This window comes from Athene cunicularia (genome assembly GCF_003259725.1).
Source record: "Athene cunicularia isolate RWA chromosome 1 unlocalized genomic scaffold, athCun1 chr1_part2, whole genome shotgun sequence".
In the NCBI taxonomy this organism is placed as follows: Eukaryota; Metazoa; Chordata; class Aves; order Strigiformes; family Strigidae; genus Athene; species Athene cunicularia.
In genome coordinates, this window is record NW_020799092.1 from 80,343,091 (window position 1) to 80,362,095 (window position 19,005).

At 43.0% G+C, this 19,005-nt stretch overlaps 1 protein-coding gene across 1 annotated transcript in view; it reads left to right on the forward strand.

The window, feature by feature from the left end:
- EXOC4 (exocyst complex component 4) overlaps positions 1-19,005 on the forward strand; it is a 421,183-nt gene that overhangs the window by 308,983 nt on the left and 93,195 nt on the right. Inside the window, exon 11 of the mRNA XM_026868343.1 lies at positions 658-877. Coding sequence (XP_026724144.1) covers positions 658-877 — 220 coding nt within the window. The remainder of the gene's footprint in view (positions 1-657; positions 878-19,005) is intronic.

Here is a 19,005-nt window from a genome sequence, read left to right on the forward strand (position 1 = left end):
TGGGTGATTCCCCCAGCCCTTCCCGAAGGGGGTGAGTTTCCCTTTAAGCTTCCCCCAGGGTGGGGCCTTGCAGACAGAGCCATCAGGTAAAGAGCCCCAGGTGTCTGCATTGAGTAACCCAAGGTCAGGTGTCCACTGAGGGATAACAGCGGGGAGCCCTGGCAGGAGGGGCAGGGTCTGTGTGTGAGGTGGGTGCCCTGTGCAGAGTTCCCTGTTGGGGAAGGATCTCCCGCCTCCCTGGGACTGGGCTCCAGGCAGGTCTGGCTTTGGTAAACGCGGGCTGTGCAGAGATTCAGTGTGTGGCTTCCTTGGTCTGATGTGTTTGGCTTGTTGACTCGGTTGTCTCCCGTCCCTTCTATGGGAGACTGCATGTCACCATTGATCCCACCCCTTGTTGGTCGTGTGGTGTTGTTGTTGGGGTCAGTGGGATTGATGTTGATTATGTGTAATCTGACTGACTTGTTTGTACCCCCAGCGCTCACCCGTGTACTGACCCTTTTGTGTCAAATACAATCTGGTTATTGGTTCATCTTTATGCTGGCTGTGTCCTTTCTGCTGGGCCTGATAACTGGCAAAACAGAATGACAAAGGCAACACACACATTTAAGGTAACTACATGGTTTAAGTACACTGCATTCTTCCCCTTCTGTTTTCCAGGTTCATCCAGGAGATAGAGCATGCCATGGAGCTTGGCCCAACCAAGCAGTGTCCGCTCCGTGAATTCCTCACCATGTACATCAAGAACATCTTCCTCAATCAGGTCCTGGCTGAGATCAATAAAGAGATTGAAGGTGTCACGAAGGCGTCTGATCCCCTGAAAATATTGGCTAATGCGGATACCATGAAGATCCTGGGTGTGCAGAGGCCTCTTCTGCAGGTAGGAACTGAGCAAACTGCCAATATGTCCCTTACTGTCCATGTCTACCATGACCTGGCTGTATATCCAATGGGGAAAGACATGGACCTGCTGGAGCGGGGTCCATGGGGCCGGAGGAGACCACGGAGATGCTGGGAGAGTTGGGGGGTTCAGCTGGAGAAGAGAAGGCTCCGGGGAGACCTTAGAGCGGCCCCCCAGGGCTGAAAGGGGCTGCGGGAAAGGGGGGAGGGACTCGTCATCAGGGCGAGGGATCAGACGAGAAGGTGTTAACAGTGTTAAACTGACAGAGGGGAGATTTAGATGAGATCTGAGGGAGAAATTGTTCCCTGTGAGGGGGGTGAGGCTAAGTAGCCTTTAAAGTCCCTTCCGACCCAAACCATCCTGTGATTCTAGGATGCTATGACCCACACAATTTTTCACAACATCGAGTTTGTAACTACGATCTATTCCAGTGTCACTGCTAGCGTAGTCTTTCTTTTTGTGGTCTCTGTCTGGAGGAATGCAGGTAGACACGGGCTCTTTATGTTTTGCTTGTACAAGATGATGTGTCTCTTGCTCCGTACGTCAAGCTAACGGCATCTTTGCGTCTGGCCTGGCACGTGCCGTTTTTAAAGCACCTTGTAGCCTTTGCAACAGATTGTTATCAGCTTTCTTAAATCCTACCGTGGAAGTTTCTTTTCAAGATTTTCAGTAACACGTACCTCCCTTCAAAGTCCTGGGGACACCTGAAAATCGTAGAGCTGTACGATCGAACTACACATTCCTAACTACCAGGAGCAGCAAAGATGAGGTCTGCTGCCTCGCAAGTGCAGCGTGTGTGTGATTGATGTGATGCTGCTGCAGCGAGCCAGATAAGAGAGATTTGAGAGATTTGGCTTTGAGGTTAGAGTATTTATGTGGGAAGTCTCTTCTGAAATAGCTTTTTTTGAACTCTCATGTGGAATAGTGATAATAGCAACAAGCACAGTTCTCATCCCGACTACATGGGTAGCAGGACAGTATGCGAGCCCACCCAAAAAATCTGAATATACGTGTTGTATGGGGCTGAAAAGCGTCAACTCTCAGTTCTGACTCTTGCTGTGATTTGGGTCAAGCTCTTTTAATCCTTTTAAATTACTCCCTCTTATCTGTAAAATCATCTCTGAAGAGATGAATAATATTTGCAAAGCTCTTGGAGTAGCATGCATCTCCCAAGGTTTATGCAGCCTCTTTCTATCTTAGTTTATAACTGTAAAATGTGTAAATCGTGATACATAATAATAGTAATAACTTATTGTTATTATTTGAAGAAAATCACTAGGATTTTTGCATGTGTGATGGTCACTAATGTTATGCTTGTCTGGGTGCCGTGGGTATGGGATGGTTCTTTCCGAGGCAAAGCAAAATTAGATTCCAGCAGAGAGTTTTCAGAAGTCTTTAGAGGGGAACAGCTTCCTTAGAAGGGAGCCAAAAGTTTCTTTACAGGTTTAAAAAATCTCCATGAGTTAAAATGGTGGTTTGGAGCAACACAGCATTCCTGAACTATTTCCTTCCCAAGGTACAGCTTTACCAGAACTAAGAAACTCAGTTATCAAAACTGAAAAGTAGAAGAATACAACCCATTGTAAATAATTACCAACGTAAAAATTGTTTCAGCCTCAGCGTTCACTGAGCACAGACGATGTAAGATCAGAACAGGACATTGCTCCGAGAGCAGGTTACGTCTGGATATCTCATGTTGTCCCCCTGTGTGGGCTGAAGGTGGATTTGTATTTTTTGTATGGTTTGTTGTTTTTGTTTTTGTTTTTTCCCTCGGCGTTGCAAAAATAGTGCTGATCGGGTGTAAGATGTAATAGTGAAAACGCGGCAGGAATGGTCATGAAGCAAGAGCAGAGTGTTGAAAACAACTTTAAGAAGAGCAGAAGGGGTTCTGTAGATCAAGAAGTGCGTTGGCTGAGCGGGGACGGCAGGAGCGCCGGGGAAGAAAGTACAAAGTACACCCTGGCTGTGCAGTTATTTGCAATGCCAGTAATTCCTCACCCTTCCGAGTGCCTAGGAAAAAAGAAACAAGCCAAATCTGGGACACATGTAGAAGTCTTCCGAAGAGTGGTTTTTCAGAACAGGATAGAAAAAAAAAAAATAAAAAAAAAATAGGGTGGTTGTGGCTTCCACAACAGGAATAGTATCTGCTGATTGAAACTGTGAGTTAGAATAGAAAGCAAAATTCTACTTATTCACAGTCTGAGGCGTCTGTTGAAGACGTTATTTGAAGTTTGTTTGGAGAGATCTAGAAATAAATAGGTATATTCTATGTTGTATTTTGTATTATTTGCCTTTCTTTTGTTTGCTCTAATGAGAATTAAACGGAGTGGGAACCCAAAGTCAGCCTGCTCAAGCATCTGACCTTATTGAGAGCTGAAAACACTTTACGGTAATATTAACACGTGAGCTTTGGAGCAGAACCATGGAGGCTGTTAACCTTACAAATTTGTTTTAGATTCTTAATGCAATAATGTGTTTTTGTGGATTGTGGCTTCATTTGTAGCCATGAAAATGTGTTCTATAATATCAATACATTTTCTTAAAGTTCATTTAGGGTTGAAGAGTCAGAATGGCTTGGAATTTTCTCATTGAGTTCCTATAATTTGTTTCTCATGATGGATGGAAATCATTTTGAACTGGAATTATTCTTGGTCAAAATGTACATGGTCAGAAGGTCTGCCTGTTCCCGACATTATAGAAGGGTAATTTTGTGAAAGAGAAGAAAAATTGCTGCCTCTTTGAACCAAGTCATCCAAATAGCTCCCTAAAATAATTTTATTGATTTTTACATTAAAAGAAAAAAAAAAAAGGCTATTTCTGCATTGACAGTGCTGGAGCCTGAAATCTTTTGCCCTCATCACCTCATGGGTATGATGAAAATACGGTGTCTAATGCGAATGAGCCTTGCACCTCTCTCCCAGCCGTGTTACTTTTTCCTTTCTTGTGTCACTCATGGAGGGGTTCAGGGTTCAACCATCCCACTCCTTCCTATCCTGAAGATATTTCTGAAGCTCCCGCAGCGGGAGCAGACCCTGTGATTCGAACACGACTCAAGAATTTATCAGTTCCCGCTGCACAGGCTGATAATAGCTGCTTTTTGATAACTATCAGCACATGTTTGAACTAAATTAGCTTATAGATAAGAGGTTTTCTAGCATCCTGTGCCATCATGTCCTCACAGATGAAGCATCCATTTCTGTAAAAATTATGCTTTTAAAAAAAAACAAAAAAAAATTGTAGCTGCCCTTTGTAAATATTACATTTGACTAGGAGGATGGTCTTACTTTCCCTTCTTCCATCCTTAAACTTAAAGTACTGTAAATCCTTTCTCTTTTAAGAGTGACTGACTAACCATGAAACTAATTTGTCTCAAAATTATTCTGCATTAAACTTCAGGCTGTAATTGTTTAAATCAATACTAAATTAGGGTACAAGCAGCTCGACAGCTTCTTATAGCCTATTCTTGTACGGTTCGTGTCGAGGTGATAAATCTTTCCAGCTAGGTGGTCACTACTAATACTGGTCTTAAAAATGTGTTGCCCTGTCTCTGACCAACAAAAAAGTGCCTGTTTCTTCGATCTTTTCACCCTATAGTAGCAGAGTGGGATTTTTTTATTTTTTTTTTTTCCTCTAAAGCATCAGTGCGACCGTTGTTTTAGAGCAGTATCGTGTAGGTGGTGGGCGCGATGTTCTCTGCCCAAGCTCCGGTGGCTGAAAATTCAGGAAAAAAAAAAAAAAAAACAAAACCCACATTTCCTTAAAAAGTCAGAACGTGCAACTGTTTGCAGGATAATGAGTTGCTGGAGCTAATTACCCCATCGCCCTCACTGCTTATTCCACGCGCTGAAGTCACTTGCTTGTGACTTTCCAAGGAGACCTCACTGGTAGCTTTGGCATGTTTTCTTCCCGTCAAATTACTGGTTATTAAGAAGAAGAATGGTCACAGTGAGCGGCACTTAAATGGCTCACCAGTAGCGGTGGGCGCATGCTTTGATAGCAAGTAGATGTTATTATTTATTAGTGTAAACAAATTAGTTGTCTTTTCAGGCTGGCTTCCAACAATCAAAATCCATTAAGGAGCAGGCATGGCTGATCAATTGGGTTTTTCGCATTCAAGGACGAGTATGACTTTTGAGGCAGCACCTGTGGTTCTGATCCTCAGATTTCAATTTTTTTTTTTTTTTTTTTTTTTGCAGTGATATGATGTCTCAAACAGTATGAAGTGCATCGCAGATGGTTTTCATCTCTTGTGTGCTGTATCTGTTTCTGTTGTGTGGCAAGAGGTTAAGACCCACCGACTGAGTCAGTGACAGAATTTCTAGTTAAATCTTCTTTTTCAGTTTGAAATGAGAGACGAAATTATCTCTCTGTGGGAGTCTGAATCTCCCTATTGCTTTCAATATTTCTTTAGATAATTTTTCCTCTGGGGGGAACATTTAGTGTGGTTATTGCCTTTTGTGGGAGCTTTTACAAGGCTCCTGTGTAAGTCATCTGCAGATGTGTAAGTTCTCCACTGAGGCTGATTGTGGAGCTCTACGTTATATAAAAGCAATTGCTAGCTTTAGGCAAACTGTTATGGCAGTGCTTCAATTTATTTTAAAAATCAAGTTTAACTTGCACATTCAGTAAAACCTAGGTAGGAGACAGCTTTAAGTTGCATATGGACATATTGAAGCAGCACGCCTTGCAGGCAGAATTATTTTCTTCCTCTCTGGATCTGGAAAAACGAAGTCAGGTTGCACAAACCATCCCACGGATGTCACTCACATTTAACCTGAAGGAAACAGTCGCGCAAAAAAAAAAAAAAAAAAAAAAAGTTTGAGGTCTCTGCAGCCCCTTAATCCCTGCAGTTGCTGAGTATCTCTTCCACGGGTGGGTGCAATCTTGTGTTGGAGTCGGACAGGATCTGTATAACCCTCATTTCTTCAGTGCTGAATCCAGGTTGATATTCCTCATCTCTCATGGTCCGAGGCTCAACACCAAGCTGGTTTTTATCTAGAACATGTGAGAACCACTCTCATAGTTAAGCAAACTTTTGGGGAGCTGTTAAAACCACAGCTGCTCTACCTAATTAGAAACGAGCACCACAGAGAAAAATAAAAGCCTAATTCTTGATTGGAAGCAGTGAGAGTTGGGTGCAAAATATCTTTGATCATGGTCCTACCTGAGGTCACCAACTTGTTTTGCTCACCTCAACAAATATCTGTCGTATGACCACAGTTTTTGGCCCATACCAATGCAGATTGGTTTTGAACTTCATAAATTATAAGCTACCGCTATTTTCAGGTCTTAAATAACCATTTTTTTGGAATATTTACATACCCAGTGTCATGGCGTCGTAACTGTGTTAGTTGGAAGGGATCTCTGGAAGTTGGTTGCATCTGCTTGAAGCTCTGGCCCAGAACCAAAGTCTGCCTAACTCTAAATCAGGTCAGTTGTGGCTTTGTCTCACTGAGTCTTGAAAACTTCCAGAGATGAAGGTCTTCTGGGCAATGGTTCTGCACAGCTCTCCTTCTTGAAAACTTCTTCCTAGTCACAATTTTTGGCGGCTGTTCCATATTCTGTCACATGTACAATATGTAGAGCAGACCAGGAGTTTTCGTTTAAGTCATGTCTTATTTTTATTTATGAAAACGTGAAGCCTACACACAGTGCAGCTCTTGCTTCTGTGGAAGGCACGTTAGGTGTGAAGCAGAATAACTAACCCAGCGATCACATCATGGCCTTCACACTTCTACCTGTGCTTGTGTCTTGTTAGGCTGATTTCTGGTTTAAATTATTCCCTTGTTGTTAAAATATCCCTCCCTAGAGTCAGTCTAGCCACAATGGTCCTGACTAGAGACAAAAGTGTGTATGGAGGGTTTGTATCGACGAGTCTAGTCACAAGATGTTACGGGCCAAGCAGTTGGGTTAATAAAAGGAGATCACCCAGTCTTGTATCTCTTAGTGATCACGTTGTGCTTTTCATTAGTAAATCTTAAATGTTTTTTTTTCAAGAATTTAATTTAATTGTTAAAACTTGCTATTCAAAGACTGCCTTTCTAACATGGCTTTATCTCTCGGTCTCTTCGTAGTGCATCAGCCAACATCATTCCTAGGCTCCAAGAGCTCGTACTTCAGGGTAAATTCATGACATTGTCTGCTGGGTTATTTTAGAAGATGACCTGAGCCAGGAGAGCTTTATTTCCAAACTTAAGCTCCAAGTTCGAGCAAAACCAAAGACCATTGCTCTGAATATCCTTGGGAACCAGCAGCTTCAGGTTGGAAAAGCACAACCTCCTGAGCTGCTGGTGCTGAGAAACCTGTCTGGGATGGGGTCAAAGCTTGTGTTTTCAGGGTGGGTTGGAGGGTGCAGACCAGTTGCTGTCTCTTTTGATCTTTCTGCAGCAAGATTTTGTGGTGGACAAGCCAGAGAGAAGTAATGGTTTCTGACACATCTGCTGACAGGGACTGAACTGCATTAACACTCTGTCAATCCCATCTTCCACAAGCTGCCTTTTTGGAGAGCTGTTTGTCTTTCCTGGCTATCAGAGGCATCCTCAGTTTTTGGCTTGCATGGGGAGAGCCGCAGGCAGTCAAGGGAGAGGCAGAGAGCTGCCTGGCCAACACGAATCCGTGGGGATCAGCTGCTCCAAGGGAACAGCAGGGACTTCCCTCCCCCAGGGTCACCCCGGGAGCTGCAGTGGGTGCGAGGAGAGGTTGACTTTGCCTCTGTGGATTTTCTCTCTCTCTGTTTTATTTCTGATCATTAGTCTGGTAAGTGGGACTCAAGCCAAAATAGAAAGAGAAAAACACTCCAATTCTCGCAAGCTGGAGATGGCCTGGAAAAAAAAAAAAAAAAAATAGCCATCACTGTCTTTTTGGCCTTGAAGATTGATATCTCACTATTGGGTCCTGTCATCATTTCAATTCCCTGTACAGCTCCTGGATTAATCCTGTCTCAATAGATGCGCTGTCTATTGAACCTTTATCCCTTTTCTTTTTGCTCCTGAACTAATACGAGGTTTTTAGGGTGATGGGAATAACTACATGCATAGTCTGCTTCAGTCTTTCCCGGACTTTTCGATAGGATTTCATTTTAAAAAACCTGCAATCATCATGCACGCAACGATTTCTGGCTCGGCCAGAAGTCAGCAGGGGTGTGTGACAGTCCACGTGGGGCGGCTGGGGGAGATGCACCAGGGCAGGGGACCGGAGCACATCAGCTCCCGCTGGCATCGCCGAGGTGCAGGGCAGCATCTGTATCTTGCAGGATTAACCCTTTTAAGGCACCTCTGCTGTCATGGCATTTACAGTGTTCCTCCTCACCCTGGACTTGGCAGCTGGTTTTCAGTGGAAGTTTGAGTAGTGAGTTGGGGTTTTTTTCTGTTTTTTTCTTCTTGCAGCGGTTTCTTTTTCAGAAGTTGGGAGTAAACCACATGTATCTGCCCCAGCCTTGCTCACAGGCCTTGATTGATTATTTTAATTACCAAAACAGCCCAGACAGGCACCTTCAGCAGTAGTATTGTACTCATAAATCCTCGTTTTGCCTCACATGGCTGAGCCCATGTGGCTGATGTCAGAAACAGCCCCTCTTATCTTTCTGTCCAGAAGAGAAGTCATTTAACTTGGTTACCCTCCTGTTTGTTCAAAGCTTAAGCTGCACATTTCTCATTTGCAACCTCGTTAAGCGTGCAGCATCTGTGGCAGGAGAGCGCATCCTTGGGATGCCGGGGGCAGAGCTGGCCTTCTCCTTAACCCAGGGTTGCTTCTCGAAAGCAGATGTGAAGTCTCCGATACAGCACCCACAGAAGCCACGCCTCACGCAGCTTTCCTTCTTTCCCTCCAGCTGCTTTTTTTTTTTCCTTAGGTGTTTCTTCAATTTCAAACCGGTGTTTTGACTTCACTAGGGTTGTTTCTGTGATGGATGACCTTAGCTGCAGCGTCCGGGAGGCTCTTGGCATACACTTGTGAGAACCTACAAAGGCAAACTCTGATGAACTGCATGTAAAGGAGATCCATATCACCCCATCACCAACAACAGCCCTCCAGAAGTTTTTTTTTTCGTAACTGTCTTTTCACTGGGAAGGTTTAATTGCTTGCTTTTTTCAAAACACAGCAGTGATAGAGTTTGAGGTCTTGCTTGGGCTTTTTTTAATTCTCTCTGCACCCATTAGCTGAAGGTTGTGTCTCCCTGTCACAACAGCACAGATATTTTTTCCCTTCCCTCTGCTTGGTTTGCTTCGTGAATCCCAAATCCAGCCTGTAACACAGTCTCATGCAACACACTTTATAGATGGCTTCAAGAGAGAGAAAACTATCCTGTGTTCTTGCCAGGCTCATTGAAAGTCACGTTCTTTTTTTTTTTTTTTTCCTTGCATTTGAAGCCTGGGACCATTTCATTTAGGAAGAATAACTAATTTCTAGTTTTTGAAATGTTTTCCTAATCAGAAGTGCTGTATGAGAAGAGCCATCACATTTTAAATAATTGATGGCTACTTTATTGAGTTGTCAGCACTAATTCATCCTCCTTTTGAAGTGCTCGGATGTTCAAAGGAGTAATCCTTTTACAACGTGCTCATTTTTTGAAGAAAAGTTCATTTTTATAATTACTTTTTTTTTTTTTCTTCCACCGCAGAATGTAATTGTAGCTGTGCAGCAAGGGGGAGGGATGAAGTACCTTCCAGCTCACACAGGCTCTAAAATGCTTTTATTACTACTTCTGCTGCTAATTTCTCTGCCTCCCTCCTTTTGCAGAGGTTTAATTATACCTGTTTTAAAAGTGCATTTTGAAATATGACACCTAGTTCTCATAGAGAACAAAAGAAAGATTAATCTATTGTTAAAAGGAAAGGTAAAGGAGCCTTTTTTTCTTTTTTTTTTTTTTTTTTTTTTTTTTCTCTCCTGTCAGGGGTTGCCCCTCCCTGACAAGCAGCACTCAGTGGGAGTATTGCAGAGAAGTTGCTGTGGTTTTGAAGGAAGGGACTTGTCAACAGGAGAATTAAAAACTGAAAAAAAGGTGCAGAGATGCTTCGATCAGAGTATTCCTTGTTGCATAGTGGGTTTTCCCTCTTCCCCTCCACTGGCGCAGAGAGGAGGGTTCTTGCTTGAGTGTATAAACTTTGCTAGCAGTTTAAAGGTTAATAACACTCTAAATTACATCTGAAAGAATTGAGAGAAGGCGGTAAATTAAGTTTCCCCTATTGTTACTAATCTGTAAATAGACCCTTTCCATTTCAAAATAAAATAATAGTTTCACTTATGCACACAAAGCTGTCAGAATGTGGGGTGGGTTTTGGTTTGGGTTTTTTTTTTTGTGCAAAGGATCTTCTTTTGTGCTGATTTTTACTTACGTGAACTTCACCATCCAGAAGGTAAAAGCTTTTCCTTTTCCATACGTAAAGCTGTTGGGTGGTACCAGGTTCTGCAGCCCCAGTTCTGGGCCTGATCCAGAACACGCTGGGGAATTTAAACCATTGGGGTGGGCTCTTTAATTAAAATATTCAAGGACCTTGTGCCTCTGTAAAGTGAACTGCTACATGGAGTGAAAATAGAGTAAAATGATATCACTGTGGGAGAGCCCTGCCCTGGGCTGTGTTCTATTTTAATTAATTAGGTGCTGATTATAGCTGCTGGAAAAGGTAAAGTCAAGAGAAAGTTGAAAAGCATTGAATTTGGGAAGGTGGCATCCTAGATTCCAGTCTCGGCTGACCTTGGAGTTATACCAGATTTCTTCCAGTGTGAATGAGATGAGATCTATCCCATTAGCTCTAAATAATGTCTGTAGTCAGTCATCTTAAAGGACAGGAAAAGATACGGTCATTCAGCTGCATCTGACTCCTGTTTGCATGAATAGCGTCAGCCTCAATAACCTCTTGAGTCACATACAATTAAAAGAAAAACAAGCTTGAAAACGAATGCAAACCAAACTTTCAAGCCTCCAAGGGAGCTCCAAGGCACTTCTAGCAGAAGGCACCGAGATATCTCTGCTTAACTGTATTTTTTTCATCATTTAAGGCTGGTGTCAGAAACTGTATTAAGGGCAGGTCGGTGACAGGTTGAACACCACTCTTGGCATTTTGCCTTTGATTCCTGCTCTGTTTTCCATGGCACTTGATCAGCCTCAAAATGAAAAATATTATTAATCACCGTTCTCTTAGTTAGACGCTTCAAAACAGTGAAGATGAGCCGTTTGCCTAGGAATATTGACTGCAAAAATGTGCACGAGCTGGTGCGTTAGAGCCCTCATCCAGGTGCTAGTCAAATCATTAATCTGAAAATAAAACTATCCGTGTTTTGGGTCTTCCTAGAGTTATTTGAAGAACTGTTTCCCATCCTCTAAACAGAAGCACTTTGGGTTTGCTGTTTGCTTTGCCACTGATACAAGAGTACGTGATCTGCAAACCACCAGGGAATGGTGTTGAGTCCCAGTGGGTGATGGAGGAAAGTGGTGCTGTGCACTCACAGGCTTGCGGGGACAGGGCTTTGGAAGCAATATTTGGAGAACTCCATTCCTAGATTGGCATAGGCGATCTCATTGTAGAAACCCTCTTGAAATGAAGCTGCATCTGAAAGGTGGCTCTTCTGCTCTTGCTTGCTTCTCTATTTAAAGCCTTTTTCCTCGTTCTCAGGTTAAAGGTAGCAGCCAACACTGACCATTTATTTTGCACCTTGGACTCCTGCCGGAGTTCTGGGGGGGAAAAAAAAAATAAGGCAGCAATGTTTTGATATTCAGATTCATTCCTTTTAATAGGGCTTGGTATTTGGGGATCTTGCTTTGATTCCTAGTTCTTCCCGATGAATTTGTGTATGAGATGTGCTTGGTTTCTGGTTTAAGCCAATCACAACATGCAGGAGTGTGCCTAGGAGCATCCAGAAGACCACACAGATTTCATCTCTAGCTCTCAGTCTAAACTCTAAGAAGAGTGGCAAAGCAAATAATAATAAGTAATAATAATTCTTACATTGGGGAGTAGCCACAGACTTTAGAAAGATAAGTGAAATTTCTTGGTTTTGCAGATGGAAGAGTTTATACCACAACAGAGGTGTGAGTGTTGAGTGGGCTCCTCAAAGAGTTGATGAAAGGGCTGTCAAAGAGTGCCCAACAACCCATGGCTCCCTCATTATCCTCGTGTTGTGGTGTAAATCCTCCCAACCAGCAGCCAGACACCATGAAGCCGCTCACTCCTCTACCCCAGCCCCAGAGAATGGGGGAGGAAGTTGGAGGGGGAAGGGTAAGGAGACTCATAAGTTCAGATCAAACCAATTTCATAATTGAGGTAAAATAATAATGATAATCATAATCGTAATAATAGAAAATCCAAACAGGTAATTCACCAAGTTGCTCACCACCCTCTGACCAATGCCCAGCCTGTTCCTGGCTAGTGATCCCAGAGGAGAGAGAATCCTGAGACCACCATCCCAAAAACCCGAGTGGAGCTTCCTGATCAACCCTTATCTGTATACCGAGCATGACGTTAGACAATATGGAATAGTCCATTGGCCACTTTAGGGTTTTTGTTGGCTCTACTCCCCCTCCAGCTTCTTGGGTATTGCACACTAGCAGGGTGTGAGAAGCTGAGAAGTCCTTGATTTGTCAGCAACAGCTAAAAACATCAGGACGTGACCAACATTCTTCTCGCATCAAACCCCATGCTGAATCCAAAACACAGCACTATTCTAGCCTCTAAGAAGAAAGGGAAAAAACAAAAAAAAAAAAACCAAACCAACTAGCTCTCTCAAAGCCGAAAGCAGGACACGTTGCCTCTTCAAATCAGAGGGCCATACTACATTTAAGAAATCTCTGTGCTCAGAGCAATATCAAATGCTTCTGGCCATGATGATGCTGTTTAGAACCATCTGCCAGTAACCACTGGAGGGGACAAGGAACAGGACGGACAGCATCCACCATGCCACAAAGCAGAGATTGTAGTCTGAACGATAAAAAAAAACCCAAACAAACAAACAAAAAAAACCCAACAACAAAACCAAGAAAAAGGAAAAGAGAGAAGAGGTTAAGATGGAGCAGCTGATGCTCTGAAAATAAGAACCTGCTGTTAGATCAGGGAAGAATATCCATGACAAATAGGCAAGCAGGATCCACCCGCTATTGAGTGTAAACCAACAAATAGCTGGAGGGTGTCAGGACTTACTTGGTCTTTTAGGTTCTTAAAAATAATTTGGCAACACTTGGATGGTTTGTCAAGCCAACAAAATCTCATTTAATTGAAATGAATTGCCTGTGTGTGTCTAAGTGTGCATTGAAATTTCTGTATCATGGCCTCAAACCGGTAATAGGGGCTGAGCAGCTCGTAATTGCGCTCGGCGTTGCATTTCACAGCTGGGCTGAAGAGTGGCCAGAAAAGCTGCTTTCCATCCAGTCAGGCTTCAAGTGAGGGGGAGCAAGTCCTCCTGATTAATTTTTACATTAATAATTCACCAGGACCGTAGGACTGGAGATAGAAAGAGCTGGTTGAAGTTTTGAAAAGGAGAGAAAGGCTTTTCATATCAAAATGTTGATTTGACGGTGGACTAATGCAAAGAGTTTAACCCAGGAGTTGATATGCTCGGGCAGGTGTGTTAGGGTGTCTGGAAAGATGGGAGCTTCACAAATAAACTCCTTTTTTGATATAATGGGAATAAGAGCTCTTGAACATTAAACAATCCAGCCTTGAAGAGAAGAAGGCATTTAACAGCACCTGCACTTTTGTTTCGCTGAAAATTAGTCTTAGCCTGACATGTTTTTATAACCGTTAAAACAAAAGAAAGAAATTGCCCCTAATGGAGCCAAGAAAGAAAAATCCCTTGATAATCTGTGGCTATATTAGTGCCCCAATTCCTTTGTACATGAATCGGAAAGGAAAAGTTCTGGGCAGGGCTCAGACAATGACGCCAGATCTGCGGCTGCACAAAGTCTTCCAAAACGGTCTAAAATACACGTAGCTATATATTTTTTTATTTATTTACTTATTTATGTATTTACGGTGGCTTGAGCTTGAGCCCCAAGGCACTGAGCTGTGAGCGGCAGAGGAAGGAAAAGGGGAAATGTTTGCTGACGGTGTTGGCAGGTTGTCGTTGGAGTACACATGAGAGTCTGAACCCCCTTAAAATCTCTAAATATTTGGTGTTGGGCTGGTTTGAGCCACCCTCACTTCTGCACAATGTGCCTTTCCCCCATTTTTTTCTTTTCCCCAACTCCTCTTTCAGTATTTTCACGTTGATATCAGTTTAGCTTTTTTCTTTTGAAGTGCATTTCCACTCCGTATCGTTTGGCGCGGATCCATATTTAGGTAATGAGAGAGGTTGTTTTCCCTCTGATGAGGAAAATTATTTTAAATGTTTTTCTTCTAACAGGTTAGCAAGTGTTGAAATTGATGTAATGAAATAATGACGGGGGAGCATCTCGCCGTGCGTTTACTGCAGTGGTGAAAAACATGCTTCTTGACAGGCTTCGGGTTTTTCTTTTAAGTTTATTCCCTTGCACTTGCTCTTTTGCTTTGCTCTTAATAATTAAACAGTTCTGGAAGGCATAGGGTGGCCTCAAGGAAATAAATACTCTGTAAGTCTGGCCTATCTCCACTAGCCGGTACCATCCACACCAACCTGAGCTACCAGTACCGGATCTATATTGAGCACTTGCTTTTGCAGGAGATGGTACACATCATTGCCTCTTCCCTTCCTCTTTTCCTTCCCTAAACCCCCTGTAACTTGTATCTGTGACATAATTTAAGGTTGTTTATAGATTATTCCTTACTTACCTTCTTTAGTTGCATGATTTCTTACCAGTATGGTGGTAGCACAAGGCTTCAAGATTTGAATGAAGATGGGGATGGCCTGGCTGGCCAGTGGAGGATTTTCCATGCCTAAGAAATCATGAAATTCCTTAAATAATTATACTGGAGATAGATAAATACACATTCAAGTTTGGTGTTGATACCAAGAGTAGGACACAACACTAAAGCAGGAAACTGTGTAGTGGCCGGGAGGGAGCAGAGCGTGTCTGGCCAAGGAAGCCGTTCAGTTCCCATCCCTACCACTGATTTATTTTGTGCATTCAACTTTTTAAAGAGGCTGCTAAAACTCATCTCCAAGTCCAGGTTGTGAGATAACCCTTCCTTTTTCTTTTTGCACTGGAATCTGGAAGGGACTGAGGAAACAGCTGGTTGGCAGGTTCATGGCAGCACAGACAAGGAGCAGGTATTTACAGAGCAGCTTGACAGCCGAGTTTTTGTCGTACAAGCTGAGGTCAAAGTCAGCTTGTCTGGGGTTGGGGTTTTTGACATCTGATTCCAGGTGCTGACTCTGAGTTGCATATGTTGCCAGCAAAAAGGAGCTGGTTTTATTTTGGTTGATACTCTGACTCCAGTGTAGACAAGGACCGAAAAAGAAAGGTGGTGGCAGAAATTCGTGGATCTATTCTGAAATCTTTGCTTTTGGAGACCGACATCCACAGGCGATGGGGAGGAATAGAGGAAAATTTCCAGAGGCAGGAGAGAAGGGCAGTATTTGGGAGCTGACAGCCTTCTATGGGTGGACTTTAAGTGAGAACATCCTCTCCAGAATGTGCCATTAGCTGCCCAGGGCCTCTTCCCTGCCTCGTCTCCCACCTCACTGGACACATGGCAGACAACAATAAGTTCACAACTGCTTGCTGGACCCATCTCCTTGGAATAATTAAACCTAAAGGTCATTTATTACAGGAGTTAGTTCACGCCCCCAAATTATTTTTTCATTTAGTTGCATAATAAAGCAGGAGCAGTCCAATTTTAAGCACCTTTTTCGTGGTAAAACTAGCAGTCAAGTCACAATTTAAAGTATTTTTTGTTTTTGTGATCCCCTCTCTTCAATCATATAACTGGCCGTATCTTCTCTCTCTTAGCTTTCCCATCAGTTTATGATTGCGTTAAGCCTCCAGCATCCTTCCTGGATTATTTTTGTGTGCCACACTCTTAGGAAAGGAAAATGAAAATAGAAGGAGCAGAGAAAACTTGAATAGTGTGATTGTTTTTTCAATCAATTTGAGAGACCTGCTGTAGGAACAAAAAGCAAGAGCGTTTAAAAATATGTTTATGTTTCCAACTTATTGGAGGAGAACGCTAAGATCTCTTTTCTGCTGTCTTCTAACGTAGATACCCTCGGTACAACAAATTATTAAATGGATGGTGGGAATAGTTAGGTAAGGCTGGTGGAAATTGCTCAATAAAAGCATGCTTTCTGCTGACCCTTTCGGGACCTTTTGTGTATTTTGCTGTAAATGGATTAGCACCATTTTTCTTGGGTGACTTCTGTAAATTGGTTCTGGGTGAGATACTCAGGGTCACAACACAGGGTGAAACCCTCACTTTCTTTATTCAGAGTTTGCTCCACAGTCGCTCACTGAATTGTCCTGAGTTAAGGAGGTCTGTGAAGGCAAACGTCAGGATTTGTCCCGTTTCCAGCATTCACAAGGAGCTTTGCGTATTGACAGCATCGGGAAAAAGGAAAGGACGCGCGTGTCAGTGGTGGCCGCAGGGCTACGTGGCTCCTGGAATGGAGAGGAGAGGCTTAAAGGTTGTGGTTTCAGGTTAGGGGATAAAGGAGAAGAGACTATATATTTTTATAAGTGCCTGATTGCAGCCCAGTTCATGACGTTGCCATTTTGAGTCTTCAAGGATAAAGAAATTCCAGGGATGGTTCAAAAAATTTCATATTGAAGGTTTCTCAAAAAAAGAGATATTTTAAGCAAAAAATAAATCTCTTAGTGCTGTGACATCTACTTTTGGAGGGTTATTAAATTACAATGTAAAAAAAAAAGCCATCAGCAGAGTGTGCTGGGGGTGCTTGGGCTGGGTGTGGGTACCCTGCTAGGGAAGATGCAGTACTTCAGCTGGACAGATTAAGGCTCAAACGATTGAAGATCTGGAGCTCAGGACTAAGGTGTGTCAACAGACAAAAGTCTGGTAGTCCACGCCAAGCCAAAGTTTGCCCAAAGCACATCTATAAGGTATTATTTTTCATGAGCACTTGCAACCACATTCATTTACCACAGGGATAATGAGATTTCTGTGTCTCCTATACATCCTTCCCGTTTCAGTCAAATATGTCAGCAAAAGAAGATTGAATACGTTGTAGTTCATGAGGCTGCATTTTGGGTAACTACGGAGTGACAGAGGTGAGTTTTCAGAATTGTGTTGTTCAGAGTGATCAGTATTTGATAATGTTTATTAACACGGCGATGAAATTTAGGTGCGGCTGTTAGAAGACACTTATTCGATGAAATCTGGCATTGGGTTTTGCGTGAGATGAGGCAATGTTTTGTTTTCAGCTCCTCTGATTTTACTAGAAAGAAACTATATTTTTAAAAGCATCTGCTGTAGGTTCTGTTTGCGTTTCCCACAAGCGTTTGTTGCGCTGCTGCATGGTTCAAATAATGCAACAGAAGGAGCCACGGGGAGTTCTCGCCGGGGGTGGGATACCAGCTCATCTCCACGGGGGACCCAGTATCACCCAGGGAGTCTTCAGAGTGTATTCAGGAGGACTTTGGGGGACACAAAAACAGGTTCTGGCTTCTTGGAGCAGATTAGGCATCGCTGAGAGCCTGGCCAGTGCGGGATGAAATCACCCACCTGCCTGTCTCCGTATCCCCCACTGACATGAGGTGATGAGAAAGCTTAAAAAAAAAAGTCTGGCAAGCTGTAATTCTGTCGTATTGATGCTTGTGTGCTTTTTTTCCTCCTTTCTCTCTTCATCTTTCAGAAAGCCTACTTGACCAGGGGTGTTTCTCACAGCGGTGATGTTTACTCAGTATAATATCAATACAGCAGAGCTTTCTTGTGCTTGTTTTCACGTTTTCTATCATAGTGACGTTATTCAGGGGAAAAAAAAAAAAAAAAAAAAAAAAAAAAAAAGTGCTTTATAAACTCTTATATTACTTGCTGTGGATTTTAGAATTCAGTATCACTTATGACAGTGCAGATTGGGCCAGTATCTTCTGAGAGCTCTAATAAACATATGGCAGCAAATTAAAACTACATGGCTGAAGGAGTTGCTGCCCCCAGCCATCTGCCCTGTTCCTTCAGGGGTTGTGGCTGGAAAGGTGAGGTTATCTATTCCACTCGTGAATCAGTTGCTGAAAACCTCTAGTTCTCGTTTGATTTTCATGCAGACATCCCCTGATCTCAGTTTACTTGAATATATGATGCAGAGTGAAGGTTTGGGAGCAGATTGACAGGTAGGTGAGTTATCCTTAGGCTGTGCTATCGAGTGAAGTGGAGGAGATGGCTTGGCCATCTGATTTGGATCCACCATCTCACCTCTTAGAGCCCCTGAAGATTTTGAGATCTGCACTCCTGCGTGCCGTTGGTGGGAGCAGGACACTTTGCTCCTGGGAAGAACAGGGCTGTCGTATATCCCATGGTGAAGCTTGTCGGTTTTGGGTCTTCCTGCTCACTCCCCTTCAGCTCCTGCACTTTTAAGAGATGATTTTTTGATCTGGCCCCATGACTTGGACGACAGGCATATTTGTCTTTAAAGATGCTGTCTATGCTTTGACTTTTTTCTCGAAGTAGAAATCTGAGGAATGTAAGAGCTACCATAAGAAATCTTGTCCAATCTTCCTTTCTATCTTAGGGATAGTCACCAAGAAGTGCTGTTGGAGCCTGCTGTAAAAAAAAAAAAAAAAAAAAAAAAAAAAAAAAAAAAAACAAACATAAAATAGACTGCAGGAAATCTTCACTATTCATTAGGCTTCATGATGGTCTCAGGTAGTTCAGCTTGATCCCTAAACGCTCCATGCAATATCCTTTCCAAATCACATTAATTCTGACAGCTCTGGATTGCCTTGATGGATGTGTGAATGGTCAGGGCTGTTGTGAATGCCACCAACACCCACCCCCACCCCTCCCTGATACCTCCCGTGGCTGAATCCCATCACACGCTCCCGTGTAAGCCAATTCTAAGCCGTCATTACGCGGCAAATAAAAAATCTATTGGCTTGTTTCAGTTTTGAATTGCCAGTAATTCATTTAAAGTCCAGCGAGGTGTGAAAACAGGTCTGATATTTTCCCTCAAGGCTGGATTTAGTGGCCCAGTGCTGAGGGACCTCTTGTGTCATGAGGTCCCGGTCCCTGCCATCAGATATACAGCATCAT